The sequence below is a fragment of the Xenopus laevis genome, chromosome 6S (genome assembly GCF_017654675.1).
Source record: "Xenopus laevis strain J_2021 chromosome 6S, Xenopus_laevis_v10.1, whole genome shotgun sequence".
In the NCBI taxonomy this organism is placed as follows: domain Eukaryota; kingdom Metazoa; phylum Chordata; class Amphibia; order Anura; family Pipidae; genus Xenopus; species Xenopus laevis.
Genome location: NC_054382.1, coordinates 12,506,808 through 12,521,314, shown reverse-complemented (window position 1 = coordinate 12,521,314; position 14,507 = coordinate 12,506,808). Strand labels below are relative to the sequence as shown.

Sequence of the window (14,507 nt, the reverse complement as noted above, 5' to 3'; positions counted from 1 at the left end):
GACAGTGCTGCTAGAACTGACAGCTAGGAAAGTGTTGCTAGAATTGACAGCTAGGAAAGTGCTGCTAGAACTGACAGCTAGGAAAGTGCTGCTAGAACTGATAGCTAGGAAAGTGTTGCTAGAACTGACAGCTAGGAAAGTGCTGCTAGAACTGACAGCTAGCAAAGTGCTGCTAGGTCTGACAGCTAGAAAAATGCTGCTAGAACTGACAGCTAGGAAAGTGCTGCTAGAATTGACAGCTAGGAAAGTTCTGCTAGAACTGATAGCGAGGAAATTGCTGCTAGAAGTGACCGCTAGCAAAAGTACAGCTAGAAATGAAAGCTAGGCAAGTGCTGCTAGAAGCAGGGGCTGCAGGGGGTTCACACCTGGACCCGCACCCCCTTGGGACCTTCCGGATGCTGATGCGATGGCGTACGGAAAACTGCTTCCGGAGGGGGGTGGGGGGTCCGGCTGCACGGCCTGCACCCGACCCCACTTAGTTACGTTACTGGCTAGAAGTTACCTCTAGGAAAGTGCTGCTAAAAGTGACAGCTTGGAAAGTGCTGCTAGAAGTGGAATATGCTGCTGGAGATGACAGCTAAGCAAAGCAACAGAGAGCAGGTACAATATAGAGCAGAAAGCTCACTGTGCACTGACAGACCTGCCAGGAATCCAGTTCTGCAATTAGTTTAGAATTTCCAGTACCGCTTTACCTAACAAACTTAAAAATCAAGGAAGGTAGAATAACTAGGGGTGCTAAGTTGTTAGGTAGTGATTCTTGATTCTCTACCCCAGCCCAGTGCTCCTCCTAAAAAAAAATGCACTGGCTCAGGGTGCTTTTCCTATGAGTTCATGAGGTTCCTCTGGACCACCCTGGGTGAGAGCACACACATAGTACAGAACTCTTTTCTGCACTAGGGAACTGAGTAGGTGTGGGGAAAGCCTGCGCGACAGAACAAAATGGCGGAGTGATGCTCATTGCAAAGGTACAGTGGGTGTTGGAGGTAAGGGACTAGAACCACTCAGGGTGCTAAACTAATTGCCATCAGAGTCATTCTACCTTTCCTTCTCTTTTAAATAAGAAAAGTCTTGCCAAGATTCTGTTTTAACCCATGCCCACGTGTGCAGCCATTTAGCCAACCTGCAATGCAACTTTCCAGTGTTTCCAGCTACATATTTGCAGAACAATTTCAGCAGCTTTGCAGACTGATCGTTCACTATATTGCTGATAAGGACTCCCATGGGACATAAAGATTCACAGCACCTCCAGGCTGGCCGATGCTTTTAAGCATAAGAAGAAGGACAAACTGAGAGATGGACCCCCGAATATTAGAAAAAAGCAAGGGGGGAGGATAAACTAGGAAAAAACCTTTATAATAATGTAAAATCTTATCACCATCTTCATTAATTGTGGGTTTTTCTCCACCAGGTGCAAGGAGAGCTAAAAAGAAAATGGCGGAGCTGGGATTATATCCGGTACAAGAAGCGAGATAAGAGGATGCACAGTTTCACTATTTCTCACAATGGCTCTGAGAGTGCTCCCCAGTTTCACAGGAACTCAAGGGCCCAGTCCATCCTGCAGACAGAAACCACAGTCATATGAGCCCAGTATCCTTCAAGGACAATCAATCATTAAAGGCTAAATGGCATTTCTATCCGCAGAGGGCCAAACTGACTCTGTAGAGACCATCTTTAGCTCAGATTTCCAGTGGACCTCTGTACAGATGGGTGGGGAGGGTTAATATAATGTTGCACTTCAATGTTCTATAGATTTTTACCATGCACTTTTGTATCTAAATTATTATACCTGTACCAGTAAATCTCTTTTTTGTGTAGTGAGCTTTGTTGCTACTGAAATCTCTTCTCTTTTTATAAAGTCTTTTGTGGGTAATATGAAAAGTGACTCTTTTTTCTTCAGAAAAAAAACCCAAATCCACAACTAACAATCATTTTCCAGGGATATTGTAGACCATCGCTAAAAGAGGATGGAGGTGACGTGCCAACCTGGTCAAGGGTGTCCCAACTAACCAATAGTGATCAATCAGCAGTTAGGTTTTATTTGTATAGAGCAAATAGAATAATGAAAACAAATATATGATTGGTCGACACCGTCAGGTTGGGCCACATGTGAGTGGCTGGCTGATAGGAGCCAATGTGCTGCATAACATGGGTAAAGTGGGTCTTTGATTTGAGGATAGGCTGGGAACATGTAGTTAAGTTGAAAAGTGATTTTATTAATGAAGGAAGACAATGAATTAGGGTTAATGAGAGGTATCAGAAAATACACAGGTTCTTATTACCAGGCCAGTGGTCAAAGGCAGGCGGCAAGCAAACAAGTGCGTTATATAGGCAGAGGTCTGGGCTGGAGGCAAACAAGGAAAGTCCTACAAACAGGTCAAGGTCTGGGCAGGCTGAAGACAAGGATGAACCCAAAGAACAGACCGAGGTCAAACCAGAAGATCAACACAAAACAAGGCAGGGAACTGGACCAGGGCTAGGAACTCGGGAACAGGAACCAATTCGACAGCTAACTGGCAGGATCAGGCAAGGGAGCTCAGATGATCAAGCAACATGGATTGTAAAAAGGAGGCTCACAAAGGAGCTTTATTGTAGATTGCCTATTCATGTTATTAACTAAGTAGGCGGAAGAGGTAGAATAGCCAGGAGACATAACCCATGTACCTTGGGAAGACAGACCAGTGTTAACGCTGACAGCCCCCGTGGCTCAGGAGATTAGTGCAGGTATTGTGTAGCACACAGTCTAGAGTTTGATCACAGGCGATTCCTGACAGATGTGAATTAGAAGATGGTGGTGGTAAACTTTGCCTGCAGTTGTCTATAATCACTAGTTAAAAAGTATGGTTGTAGTTAGCATTTAAAAGTCTAGAACATTGACCCCCAACCAGTGGCTCATGAGGAACATGTTGCTCACCAACCATTTGGATGTTGCTCCCAGTGGCCTCAAAGCAGGTGATTATTTTTGAATTTCAGGCTTGGAGGTAAGTTTTGGTTGCATAAAAACCAGGTGTTCTGCCAAATAGAGCCTCCAGTAGCCTGTCAGTCCACATAGGGGCTGCCAGATTCAACAAACAAATGCAAAATTTAAAAATTAGCCCACGGAATGGAAAACCTTGCTTTAGATCATTAGTGCTAGTGGGACCCGCCTAGGTGATACCACTCCTTTAACCATTTGAACCTCTAGACACGGCTGAGAGACCTGTTAAACATTCACAAAAGGACTCAAATGTTTGCTTTCTCCTTGTTCTACCTGCAGCTAGCAAGAAATCAACTACCCACTGATTGGTTGAGAAACGAGCCCCAATGGGATGGGAAGGAAGAATAAACAGAATTTATACTTAGGGGCTGAATTACTCAAAGTTGGATTTTTATTTTTTCCATGAATTGTATTTTTTCTCTAAAAATGTGTATTGTGAATTTCTCTAAAACTCTAAAAATTTTAGATTTATTAGGTGTAAAAACCATGAAAAATTAATACAAAATGCTGTTGAGGTCCCATAGAAGTCAATAGGCGCTGGTCCTATTGGAATCTAATTGTTACACTGAACACCCGAAAGAGTCAGTAGTGGTGCTGGTCTTCCATTGACCTAGCACGGTCCCACAGCAACAGCAACTTTTTGTTCACGGATCCACACACACAATTTTCTGCAGTGGGGAAAGTGCCCCTTCCTTTTATTTGTTTATATCACCACCAACATCGATGTTTCAGGGGGTACAACTTCCCTTCATCAACATCCTGTTGGACCATTTTTTAATCAATTGGGATTTTTTTTGCTAGAAATTATCTGAAAAAACTTTTTTCAAGGTTTTCATATTTTTTTTAGTGCATTGTTCAGCATTTTATATTCAGGTCTTTTAATAACTTTCATGACATGAGAAAGAGAGTTTAGTGGTTGTTTCAAAAACCTCTAAAACCACTAAAATTCAACCTTTAATAAATAGACCTCCAACTATTTCTGATTTGAAAATTGGTAAGTTCTTTCTAGGGCACATCCCTCACATTCCTTGGCCATGACTAGTAACATCAGGGTACCCCCACTGGCCCTAATCTCTGGCCAATATAAGGCAACTCACCCTTCCATGGGTCAGTGAAATATGCTGTTCCTCCTAGATAAGTACAGCTAATAAGTCATGAATGCATGAATATTCCAAGACCAAATGACTGTTGGATGGGAACGCTACATGCTGCATCTTCATCCAACCAGATAAATTCTGACGGTGTCTGACCGACATTTTTTCCCATTGAAACACAGTGATTGTCAGATGTAGATGCATAAACAAACGACACCATCAGACTTTATATTATCCGACTTTACATTCTAGCTATAGGGGATCAGATTTTGTAGGATCCTGCAAATCTCGTGCAGTTGCATGGCAAGATCACATAAAATCTTAATTTGCCCTAAAAAATATTTCCTGGTTTGTAATCTCACCAGGGTTTGGTGATGTGCATTACCCCTGAACTTTTTTTTTTGACCCGAAAAATTTGCAAAACAGCGGAAAATTCGCAAAATGCTAATTTTGATGGCAGCGTTAAAGTCAATGGGCTTCCGAATAATATGATGCACTACGGTTTTGACACAATCGACTTTTCCAACGCGCGTCCACAAATTTTTTGGCGTTGGCTAATTTTTGCGGCGGTTTTACAAATTTATTCCCCGCCAACAAAACGTGGAAATTGGCTGTGAATTTGTGCCTAGTCTAATTAATTTGCCCATCACTTCCGAGAACAGGATTTAAAGATATTTAAGGTCAGGGCTCAGTTCCAGTCTCTGATAGTTAAGGAAACTAACGCCAAAAGGCTATGAAGATTCTAGAGAACTGATAACACTCTATAAACAAAAATTAATCACTAAGTAAAAAAATGTATTTGATTATAATACTATAAATCTTCATGTCATGGTGTTTTTGTGCATATTTTGCTTTATATAAATTAGTACACTGGGAAAAGACTTTCAGTGGAGTTAGCTTAAAGGAGAAGGAAAGCTACATAGGTAGTTTATTGCCAATAGATTAACCATAATAGTGCAAGCTATAAGACTAGATTTATTCTGTAGAAAGCCTTACCATACCAGAGTAAACAGCTCTAGAACTCTCTGTTTGTTTAGGATAGCAGCTGCCATATTAGCTTGGTGTGACATCACTTCCTGCCTGATTCTCTCCCTGCTCATTCATAGCTCTGGGCTTAAATTAAAGCAGAGAGGGGAGGAGGGAAAAGGGAGGGGAGATTGAAAGAGGAGCAAACTGAGCATGCTCAAGCCCTAGCCCTGGAGGTTTAAGCTGAAAACAGGAAGTCTGATACAGAAGCCCATGAGTACACAATAGAAGGAAAGAAATGCTGTGTTTGTTTTGACAGAGGACTCAGAGCAGCATTACTTTGAGAGTTTACTGGTGTATTTATATAGACCTTTCTGATAAAGCTTACTTAATTTTAGCCTTTCCTTCTCCTTTAACAAGTCAGAAAAAAATTGTTCATTGCATGACTTTTGCAACAACAAGGTCTGCTTCATTTATATAATTTATATATATTTGGTATCGTCAGTGAACAGGCCTAAGGCAGGTGGCACATGAGGCAATTCTCTGTATGATCTTGTATTTGCAAAGTTAACAGTGTAATTTAGAAATAAAAAGTATAAAATCATCAACAGTATAACCTATGGCAACCTATAAGCATGCCCAGGTGAAACTTGATAAATAATCAAAGCGGCCGCTTAAATGGAGACTTACACTTGGCAAGAAAATTAAAAGAAAATGAACAGTAGATTTCTGGAAATGAGAATGTATAATGGGTAAAACAAAAACTGAAAAAGTGAAGGTCGATAGATGTTTCCCAAATGTAGAAATCTTGCCATCATTATGCAGTTCCCATAAAGCATTTTATAAAACAAATATGACAGTCAGGCTCATAAATATGGGGGTTTAAGAAATGTATATCAAGACTTTTTCTTAATATGAATGTGTTTTTCCATTACTTTCATCAATTAAACCTTTTTATGTAATGTTATTTCTTTGCATTGGCTCATTTACCAACTAACAGGGGAATGTAATAAAAATCGCTAACGGAAAAACTATTCGCAATGCGAAAAGTTATGCCTTTGCGTGAACAAATTTTGCTTTGTGCGAATTTAATATAGCTTTTGCGAGCCCGGAAACTGTTTAGCGACCACTTCCGACAGTGAAAGACCGTTTGCGAATTTTATAGTTTGCGCCAATGCGCAGTCAATGTAATAAAACATCTTACTGAAAAAGTCGTTATGTTTGCTCCAAAAGATTACGACACCTTCAAGCACTTCTTATTAGTGCGCAATTAAAATTCGCAATGCGCAATTAAAATTCGCAATGCGCAATTAAAATTCGCAATGCGCAATTAAAATTCGCAATGCGCAATTAAAATTCGCAATGCGCAATTAAAATTCGCAATGCAATAACAGTTTAAGGAACAATATTACATTGCGAGATGTGGATTTTTAGTCTTATTGGTGCGAATTGTTTTGCTCTTTGCGACTTTTATTACATTCCCCTGTAAATGTCTTAAGCAATTATTAGCCTGGAGATTGTTACTGGCCAACTCTACGGGCTTCAAATTGAGCTGATAATGTAACTCTGGCCAGGTTTTTGGGGTCCATATGGCTGGGCTTGTAAGTGCAAATGTAGTCCATGGCTATGAGCAGCCTGGGCCTAGGTGGCCTTTCCACAAATCCAGGCCTGGCTTAGCCCAGTCAAAGGGAGTAAAAGGTTTGTTTAGGAAGGCTTCCAAAAGAAGGGTTTCCATTGGAGAACAGATAATTGCATATGCATTGTTAGAAGTTGGACTTATGGGGGAGGCTTAGCTTAGCCTCTATAAACTATCATTATTCACTGCCTATAAGCCTTCCCAATCCTATGTCCCAATTCTCTTCTCATTTCTCAGTCCCAGTCCACTCATCCATCAATACCCATAAATGTGGAATGCTCTTTTGTCCTGTGGTAGAAGGTCTAATCCTTTGTGCCCATGTAGTACGAGGAAGCAGGAGTATTCACAACCCCTTTACACCCAAGAGCTATGCCCAGTGGTGTAACTAGAGAGCACCTGGCCCCCCCCCTGCAAAAAAAGTCTTCAGAGGACCCAGCGCACTCCAATCCCCATCCTCCCACCCACTTTTGGTCCGCCTCCATCCATTCCCCGCCATCTTGCATCCCCTTCCCCATTGCAGGTAAGAGAGCAGCTGTGGAGGGGGTTATCTTGTTGGCTATAGGAGAAGCAGACCCCGTAGTCCAGGCCCCCCCTATTCCCCAGGCCCCCCTGCAGCTGTGGGGTCTACTTCCTCTATGGTTACACCACTGGCTATGCCAGGGGCATAACTACAGAGGAAGCAGACCCTGTGACTGCAAGGGGGCCCAGGAGGTATAGGAGTCCCATGATGCCCTACATAATGAACAACTACAACATATATTGGCAAAAAAAAAGGACATCCTTTGCTGTGGGGCCCAGTAACATCTAGTTACACCACTGGGCTATGCCCTTAACCCCAGCAAGGTGCCAGGTTACCTACAAGGTATATACAATAAATTCTCTACACTTCTGTCCTATCATTTCATGCTATAATCTTCTCTGAAGCTCTTTCCTGGGGTGCACAGTTCTCTTTAAGAGAAGGTTTCCACTAAATCAGTCCATAATTTTACAATGCAGCATTAACAAGTAAGGCAAGAAAGACAGGCAGATTTTTTGCATAAAAAATTGTATTTGTAAAATAAGTTCAACATTGGCACTGTGTTGAGATTTTTGTTTATTATGTTACAACCGTGCCAAGTGATATAAATGTTCCTCGTTGCTCCTAAATGTCATGTCCATGTGTCACCCTTCCCTTCATTGTGTAAGTCCGTGGGCATGACCCTGTATGGAACTGTATTGCCAGACTTTTAAAAATTTTAAGGGGTTGGTTATGAAACTCTTATCCTAAATTAAAGATGCATCATTCACTTTTGTATAATTAACATTCATTATGCAGTACATATTTCTCTGATAGAATATTCCAAAAAGAGCCTGTTGTACATTGATCTGCTGCTGTTATTGCTTATTAAAATACAATCCAAAGCATGGCACAGTATAAAGATATCTCTAGTAAGTTATCATCAAGGTCACCAATGACGCAGCCAATGTTCTCCAATCCCAGCTAATTAACGTCCGTCTTTCTCGACCCGAGGGGATGCAGAGTTCCTTGATATTTCTGTGATCATTACGAGGTTGACAATCTTTGCAACGAATGCCCTGAGACGTCTGTAGTTGTTTTTGGTGACGGCTTGCGAGGGCGACTCGGGCCACGCTCAAAAGTTTTCATCTTTTCTTCAGTATGATTAGGGATGTAGCGAACGGCGGAAAAAATGTTCGCGAACATATTCGCGAACTTGCGTCAAAAATGCGAACGGTTCGCGAACGTCGCGAACCCCATAGACTTCAATTGGAAGGCGAATTTTAAAAGCTAGAAAAGACATTTCTGGCCAGAAAAATGATTTTAAAGTTGTTTAAAGGGTGCAACGACCTGGACAGTGGCATGCCAGAGGGGGATCAAGGGCAAAAATGTATCTGAAAAATACATTGTTGACACAGCGCTGCGTTTTGTGCTGTAAAGGGCAGAAATCACACTACGTCACTCAGGTGATGTTTCTGGACACGGAATGTGAAAAAGCTCACACAGCGAGGTGGCACTTGGTTAAAGACTGGGCAAACAATGCCTGCAAGGGCAACGTATACAGTAGTGGATACGGAATATATTATTGCTGCTGTATCACTCAGGTGATGTTTACGGACACAGAATTATTATTGTTATTTAGACAGAATGTGAAAAAGCTCACACAGCTAGGTGGCACTTGCATACCTCCCAACTGTCCCTCTTTTGACCACTCAACCCCCTGTCCCTCTTTTGTACTGGAAAGTCCCTCTTTTCTCTGAACTGAACAGCTAACTTAATTAGCTTTTGGCAAAGAGCTCAGAACAGCTAACAGGTGCAAATAAGATACTTTGTAACAATTTTGACTCTGGTTGGTGCTGGTAGTGGTGAACTACTAGGAGGAGCAGCACACCAGTCCCACTCCCCAACACAGCTAGACTAATAGCACTGGGCTCTTATAGTAGCAAAGTAAAAAAACAAAAAAGAAAATAAAAGCAGTCCTTACAAGGACTATTGGGTTACAGGCAGCACTCAGCAGATGAGAGATCAGCAGCAGGACAGCTGCCCACAGCAGCTACATACAGAGCACTGCAGTAGAAGGTAGATTACTAGCCAGCAAAGCTACCTAACCTAAAATGTCCCTCAAATCCCTGCAGAGTTCTGTCCCTACAATACAGAGCAGTATCAAGTAGATTACTAGCCAGCAAAGTTACTATCAACTGTTCCTCAAATCCCTAACCAGCTCTCTCCCTACACTAGCTCTTCCAAGCACACACAGGCAGAATGAAAAAACGCTGCAGGGCTTCAGTTTATAAATGGAAGGGGAGTGGTCCAGGGGGTGTAGGGGTGGTCCAGGAGGGAGAGCTTCCTGATTGGCTGCCATGTATCTGCTGGTCTGGGGTGAGAGGTCAAAAATAAGCGCCAGCTAAGGCGAACCCAAATTGGCGAACGTCGCGCGACGTTCGCGAACATTCGGCGGACGCGAACAGTCGATGTTCGCGCGAATTAGTTCGCAGGCGAACAGTCCGCGACATCCCTAAGTATGATTACTCAAAGTCTAATTGTATATTATAAAGGATTCTATCAGGTACAGATGTAGTCATTGGGGAGAGCTCAATGTGAATGTTTAAATGTCAACTTTTATAGACTTTGATTATAGACATTTTTGCTCTTCAGCTCCCTTGTAGAAAATACATATGTGCTATTCAAGTTTTTAAAACCACTTCCACCATCTATTATATTTTATACAAAATATGTGAAATCCATATGCTAATTAACATAGTAAACTAAAAACTTTCTGACTATTCTTTGGATTTGACTTTACTTGTGTTAGGTTGTACATAGACCGGATCTTCTTGCTTGGTAAGGTTACCAAATAAGTAGATTTTTGGCTGCCTTAAAGGAGAACTCAATCCAAGCACTAAGAAAAGCCCCTATCTAGTAAGCAAGATAGTCCCCCTCCCTGCTTCCCCTCGCATAATTCAATAGGTCTGAAATTGATGTCCCTAATATTTTTCCCACCTAACAGTACAGAGTAAGCATAGCGGAGTTTGCGGGCGCCATCTTCCAGATCACGAGTCTTCATCTGTAATAGAGCACCGTTCTGGAGCATGTGCAGTTGGAGCAGTGCTGGAAAATGCAGAAGAGGACCCAAAGAAATCCAAAGAGGACCTGAAAAAATCTGAAGATCCGGAAGATAGCGCCCACAAGCTCCGCTGTGCTTACTCTGCACTGTTAGGTGTGAGAATTTTAGGGACATTTTCAGACCTATTGAGCTATGCTAGGGGAAGAAGGGACTATCTTGCTTACTAGGTAGTAGTGATGTGCGGGTCAGGGTTTCCCTGACCCACACCCAACCCTGACCCGCCCTGCAACGACCCACCCGCACCCGCTTCCGGGGGTACTTTTATAGACCCGTGCCGACCCGCCCCTCCGATGACATCATAATGACGTCACAAAAGGGGCGGGGCGAGCAGACGCGAGAGTATAAAACAGGAACCCGGAAGTCAGATGCCGGCATTTGAAGGTGGCGGGCAGGTAGAGCAGGAGAAGAGCTCAACCCGCACCCGCCACCCGCGAGCAGCACTGTGAGGTCGACCCGAACCCGCCCGACCCTCGGGTAAACCCGCGGGTCCCGCGGGTATCGGGTGGGCCCACACATCACTACTAGGTAGGGCTTTTTATAATTTGAGGGTTGAGATCTCCTTTAACCGCCCAAGTGGTGGGGTTTAGAGGACAAACTTAATTATTGTCCATGTGGACAGATCTTAACTCTTCAACCATGGACCAACAGATTATGGCCAATGTAGACCAGATGGGTGATATTTTTTTAAGTTGTGTTCTAAATAAATATAAGGACGAGAGCCTAGAAAGGCAATTAGCCAGCACTCATCAAGTTTTTCAATCCTTTGCGAATTAGTCAGATGCACGTCCATCGGTGTCCACTCCAACCCACTTAAATATCCAAGAAATGTAGCAGACAGCACCATCCAGGGATACAATTAAAAAGCCTTTATTAATGACTTTTTGGCCAGATTATGAAGCCAAAAAGTAACTAATAAAGGGTTTTTTAATTGTATCCCTGGATTGTGCTACATTTATTTTTAAGGACGAGAGCCCACAAATTCCTTAATTATAATAATTATTGATATTTTGACAGTGGTATTTCCCAATAAACTTGTCAGTGGCCAGGTCAGGGAATATTATCCTTAGTAGGGCCACCTAAAACAGGCGTAGGCCTTCTGGAAGTTGTGCACTACATCTCCGAGCGAAATTAAACTATTATTGTAACGGGATCCTGAGGGGTTTTCAAGTAACCTTTTACTATTCTGTATTTTGTAACCTGAAATGTAAATAGCTGTTTGCTTGATGGGTCTCTATGACAACAAGAAACCAGGATGATAACGAGGTCAAGGCAAATTTTTTATTGTTATTAAGGCTTCTATAATGGCCCTGTCCTATTCAATTAAAACTATAGTGGGACCCTGGCAAGCAGACAACCACATAGACAAATAAACTGGAAAGCTGGAGTCCAAAACTTTGGAATAATGGAGACTAGAAGTCTGCCATCTCATTTGAAACGGATGTGTTTAAATGATTCTTCACTTCACTGGTACAGTATGGAGCTCTTAGATAAACACGTCTGTGGTGCCTCCCAGAATCCTCTGCTCTGTTTGGCTTTACATTTAATGGAGCACCTTTTTCTTTACCGTTGACCTTCTCAAGTATATTATGCAAATAGAATTCAGCTTCCAGTAGTTGGACATGACATGTACAATGTGTACATTGTACAATGCAAACATTCTTGCTACCCGTCCCCCGTTATATTGAAAATCATGTGCGGTTATTTGCATTTTGCAGCAGTTTGCACAACCATCTTCTTTCCAATGGTAACATTCAATATCACTGGGCTAATGGGCAGAAAGTACATAGAAAGCTGGTCTATACACTAGTATGGGTAGGAAAAAGCCAGACATGTTTGAAGATCCAGGAGAAAAGCATATGAACAAATATTTGGACAGCTTTCTATGGACACATTCAGAAATAATGTTGTGCTGAAGACAAAATCTATAAACTGTTTAAAAGAAAAATTCACAGAAGCGGAGATAAAGGTTTGTGAATTTGGTGGGAAATCCGACAATCTTCTCTCCACTTTTATTTTGTCTCTATATTATCACTTTTGTGAATTCTCCCCAAATTCACTGTACTCTAAACACATGTTTAAGTTCAGGGAAATGTTTGTTAGATGAAAATAAAGCTGTAGGGCAGAGACACACCCTCAGATTCGGGGGACTAATCTCCCCAAACTGCCTCCCGCTGGCTAGAATCTAAATCGCCGGCGGGTCGGTAATCAGTGCGCTTCATTTTCCGAAGTCGCCCGAAGTTGCCTCACAAGGAAATTTCGGTCGACTTCGGAAAACAAAGTGCTCCCAGTGCCTTCCAGCCGGTGATTTAGATTCTAGCCGGCGGGAGGCAGTTTGGGGAGATTAGTCGCCTAGTCGAGATTAGTGCATGAAGATGATCTGAGACCATTTATTAAGTGGTGAACCTTTGAGCTACTTAACACCTTATACAAACATAGAGATACCACCTCACCACATTGCTCCATCAGATGGAGCTACTTAGTCAGTTGTGTGGCTCCAGCAACTTGGCCTGTGCATTTGCTTCTTGTAACCCACTCTTCCGAACAATATACTTTTCAGCAGCTCCAGCGGTACCAGAACGACTACATGCCTTGGTTTTAGGATGGCTATGGTTTAGCAGCTGGAGATGGTACATTGAGTAGAAGAGGCATGGGTTGGACACTATCCATTATTTGTGTAATGTATCATTGTTTACAGATGGCAGTCGCAGCAATTTCTTCACACTACGGCTGTCAAGCAGGGAACAGTAAAATAAATTTGGCAGCTCACGTGTCTGTCACAGCTTTCCCCGTGGAAAAGGTTTTTTGTTGGCCATGCTCCTTCCACACCTTTTGTGCCAAAGACCTAAATTTATGTCATATAACCCAGGGTCCAGTTATTAGCTGTAACATCATCTTAGAAACACTGCCCTTTTGGGTTTCTTCACCCTCTAAAGCAGTGGTCCCCAACCAGTGACTTGCAAGCAACATGTTGATCACCAACCCCTTCGATGTTGCTCCCTGTGGATTATTTTTTGATACCTGGTTTGGAGGCAAGTTGTTGCATAAAAGCCAGGTTTACTGCCAAGCAGAGCCTCCTGTAGGCTGCCAGTCTATATAGGGGCTATCAAATAGCCAACCACAGCTTTTTTAGGCACCCCTTGAACGCTTTCTTCATGCTTGTGTTGTGCCCAATTCAATTTACATTTAAATGTGGTTCATGGGTAAAAAAATAGATTGGGGATCCCTGCTCTTAAGCAAAACCTCTACCCCATCTATTTCCTTGCTGGAGTCTTTAATAAAACATTGCCCCGTTCCCTGCCTCTTATTATCTACAGTAGATGACTAGTGGCCAGCATTCATCTGACCCCTGATAATACATTTATGGGCTTATGGGGTATAAAGGTGGCCATAGACGCAAAGATCCGCTCGTTTGGCAACATCGCCAAAAGAGTGGATCTTTCCCCTGATATGCCATTAACGAGCATGGCTATATCGGCGGTAATCTGATTGTTCGGCTGTATGGTGGCTGATTACGATGCGCAATGGGCTCCAGCGGGATCGGTTGGGTCAAAATCAACCCTGACTGATCGACCAAACGACCGATCTCCGCCGGACGAAAGATGTCGGCACACACCACACACAATCCAAAAATCGTACGAATCGAGGATTGGTACGATAAGATCTGTGTGTCTATGGCCACCTTAAGGCTCATGCTTATCACCAAGTCTAAATGATATGAACAGTAGTGATGGGCGAATTTATCCCGTAACGCTTTGCTGAAGAATTCGCGAATTTCCCGCGAAATTCACAAAATGGTGGAAAATTTGTGAAACGTGAATTTTAACGCCAGCGTTAAAGTACATGGGCGTCTGAATGATGTGAATGCACATAGGTTTTGATGTGAGTGACTTTTCCACCGTTCGTCCAAAATGTTTTGACGCCGGCGAATTTTCACAGCAGTTTTGCGAATTTATTCGCCTGCGGCAAAACATGGAAATTCCCCGCAAATTCGCTCCTGACAAATTTATTCGCCCATCACTAATGAACAGAGATCTGCCAGGAATTATATCAACAAATACAGGTTTTTAATACAGTTGGTATAGAACCATCAAGTCTAAAAGCATAAATGTATGGGATTGTTATCCAGAAACCCATTATCCAGACAGCTCCAAATTACAGGATGGCCGTCTCCCACTGACTTCATTTTAGTCAAATAATTCAGCTTTTCTATCTAATAA

At 42.5% G+C, this 14,507-nt stretch overlaps 1 protein-coding gene across 1 annotated transcript in view; it reads left to right on the top strand.

Annotated features, from left to right (window-relative positions):
• vipr2.S (vasoactive intestinal peptide receptor 2 S homeolog) overlaps positions 1-1,878 on the top strand; it is a 54,904-nt gene extending 53,026 nt beyond the window's left edge. Inside the window, exon 13 of the mRNA XM_041567360.1 lies at positions 1,409-1,878. Within this exon, the coding sequence (XP_041423294.1) occupies positions 1,409-1,582 (174 nt within the window). The 3' untranslated portion in view covers positions 1,583-1,878. The remainder of the gene's footprint in view (positions 1-1,408) is intronic.
• Positions 1,879-14,507: the final 12,629 nt, after the last annotated feature.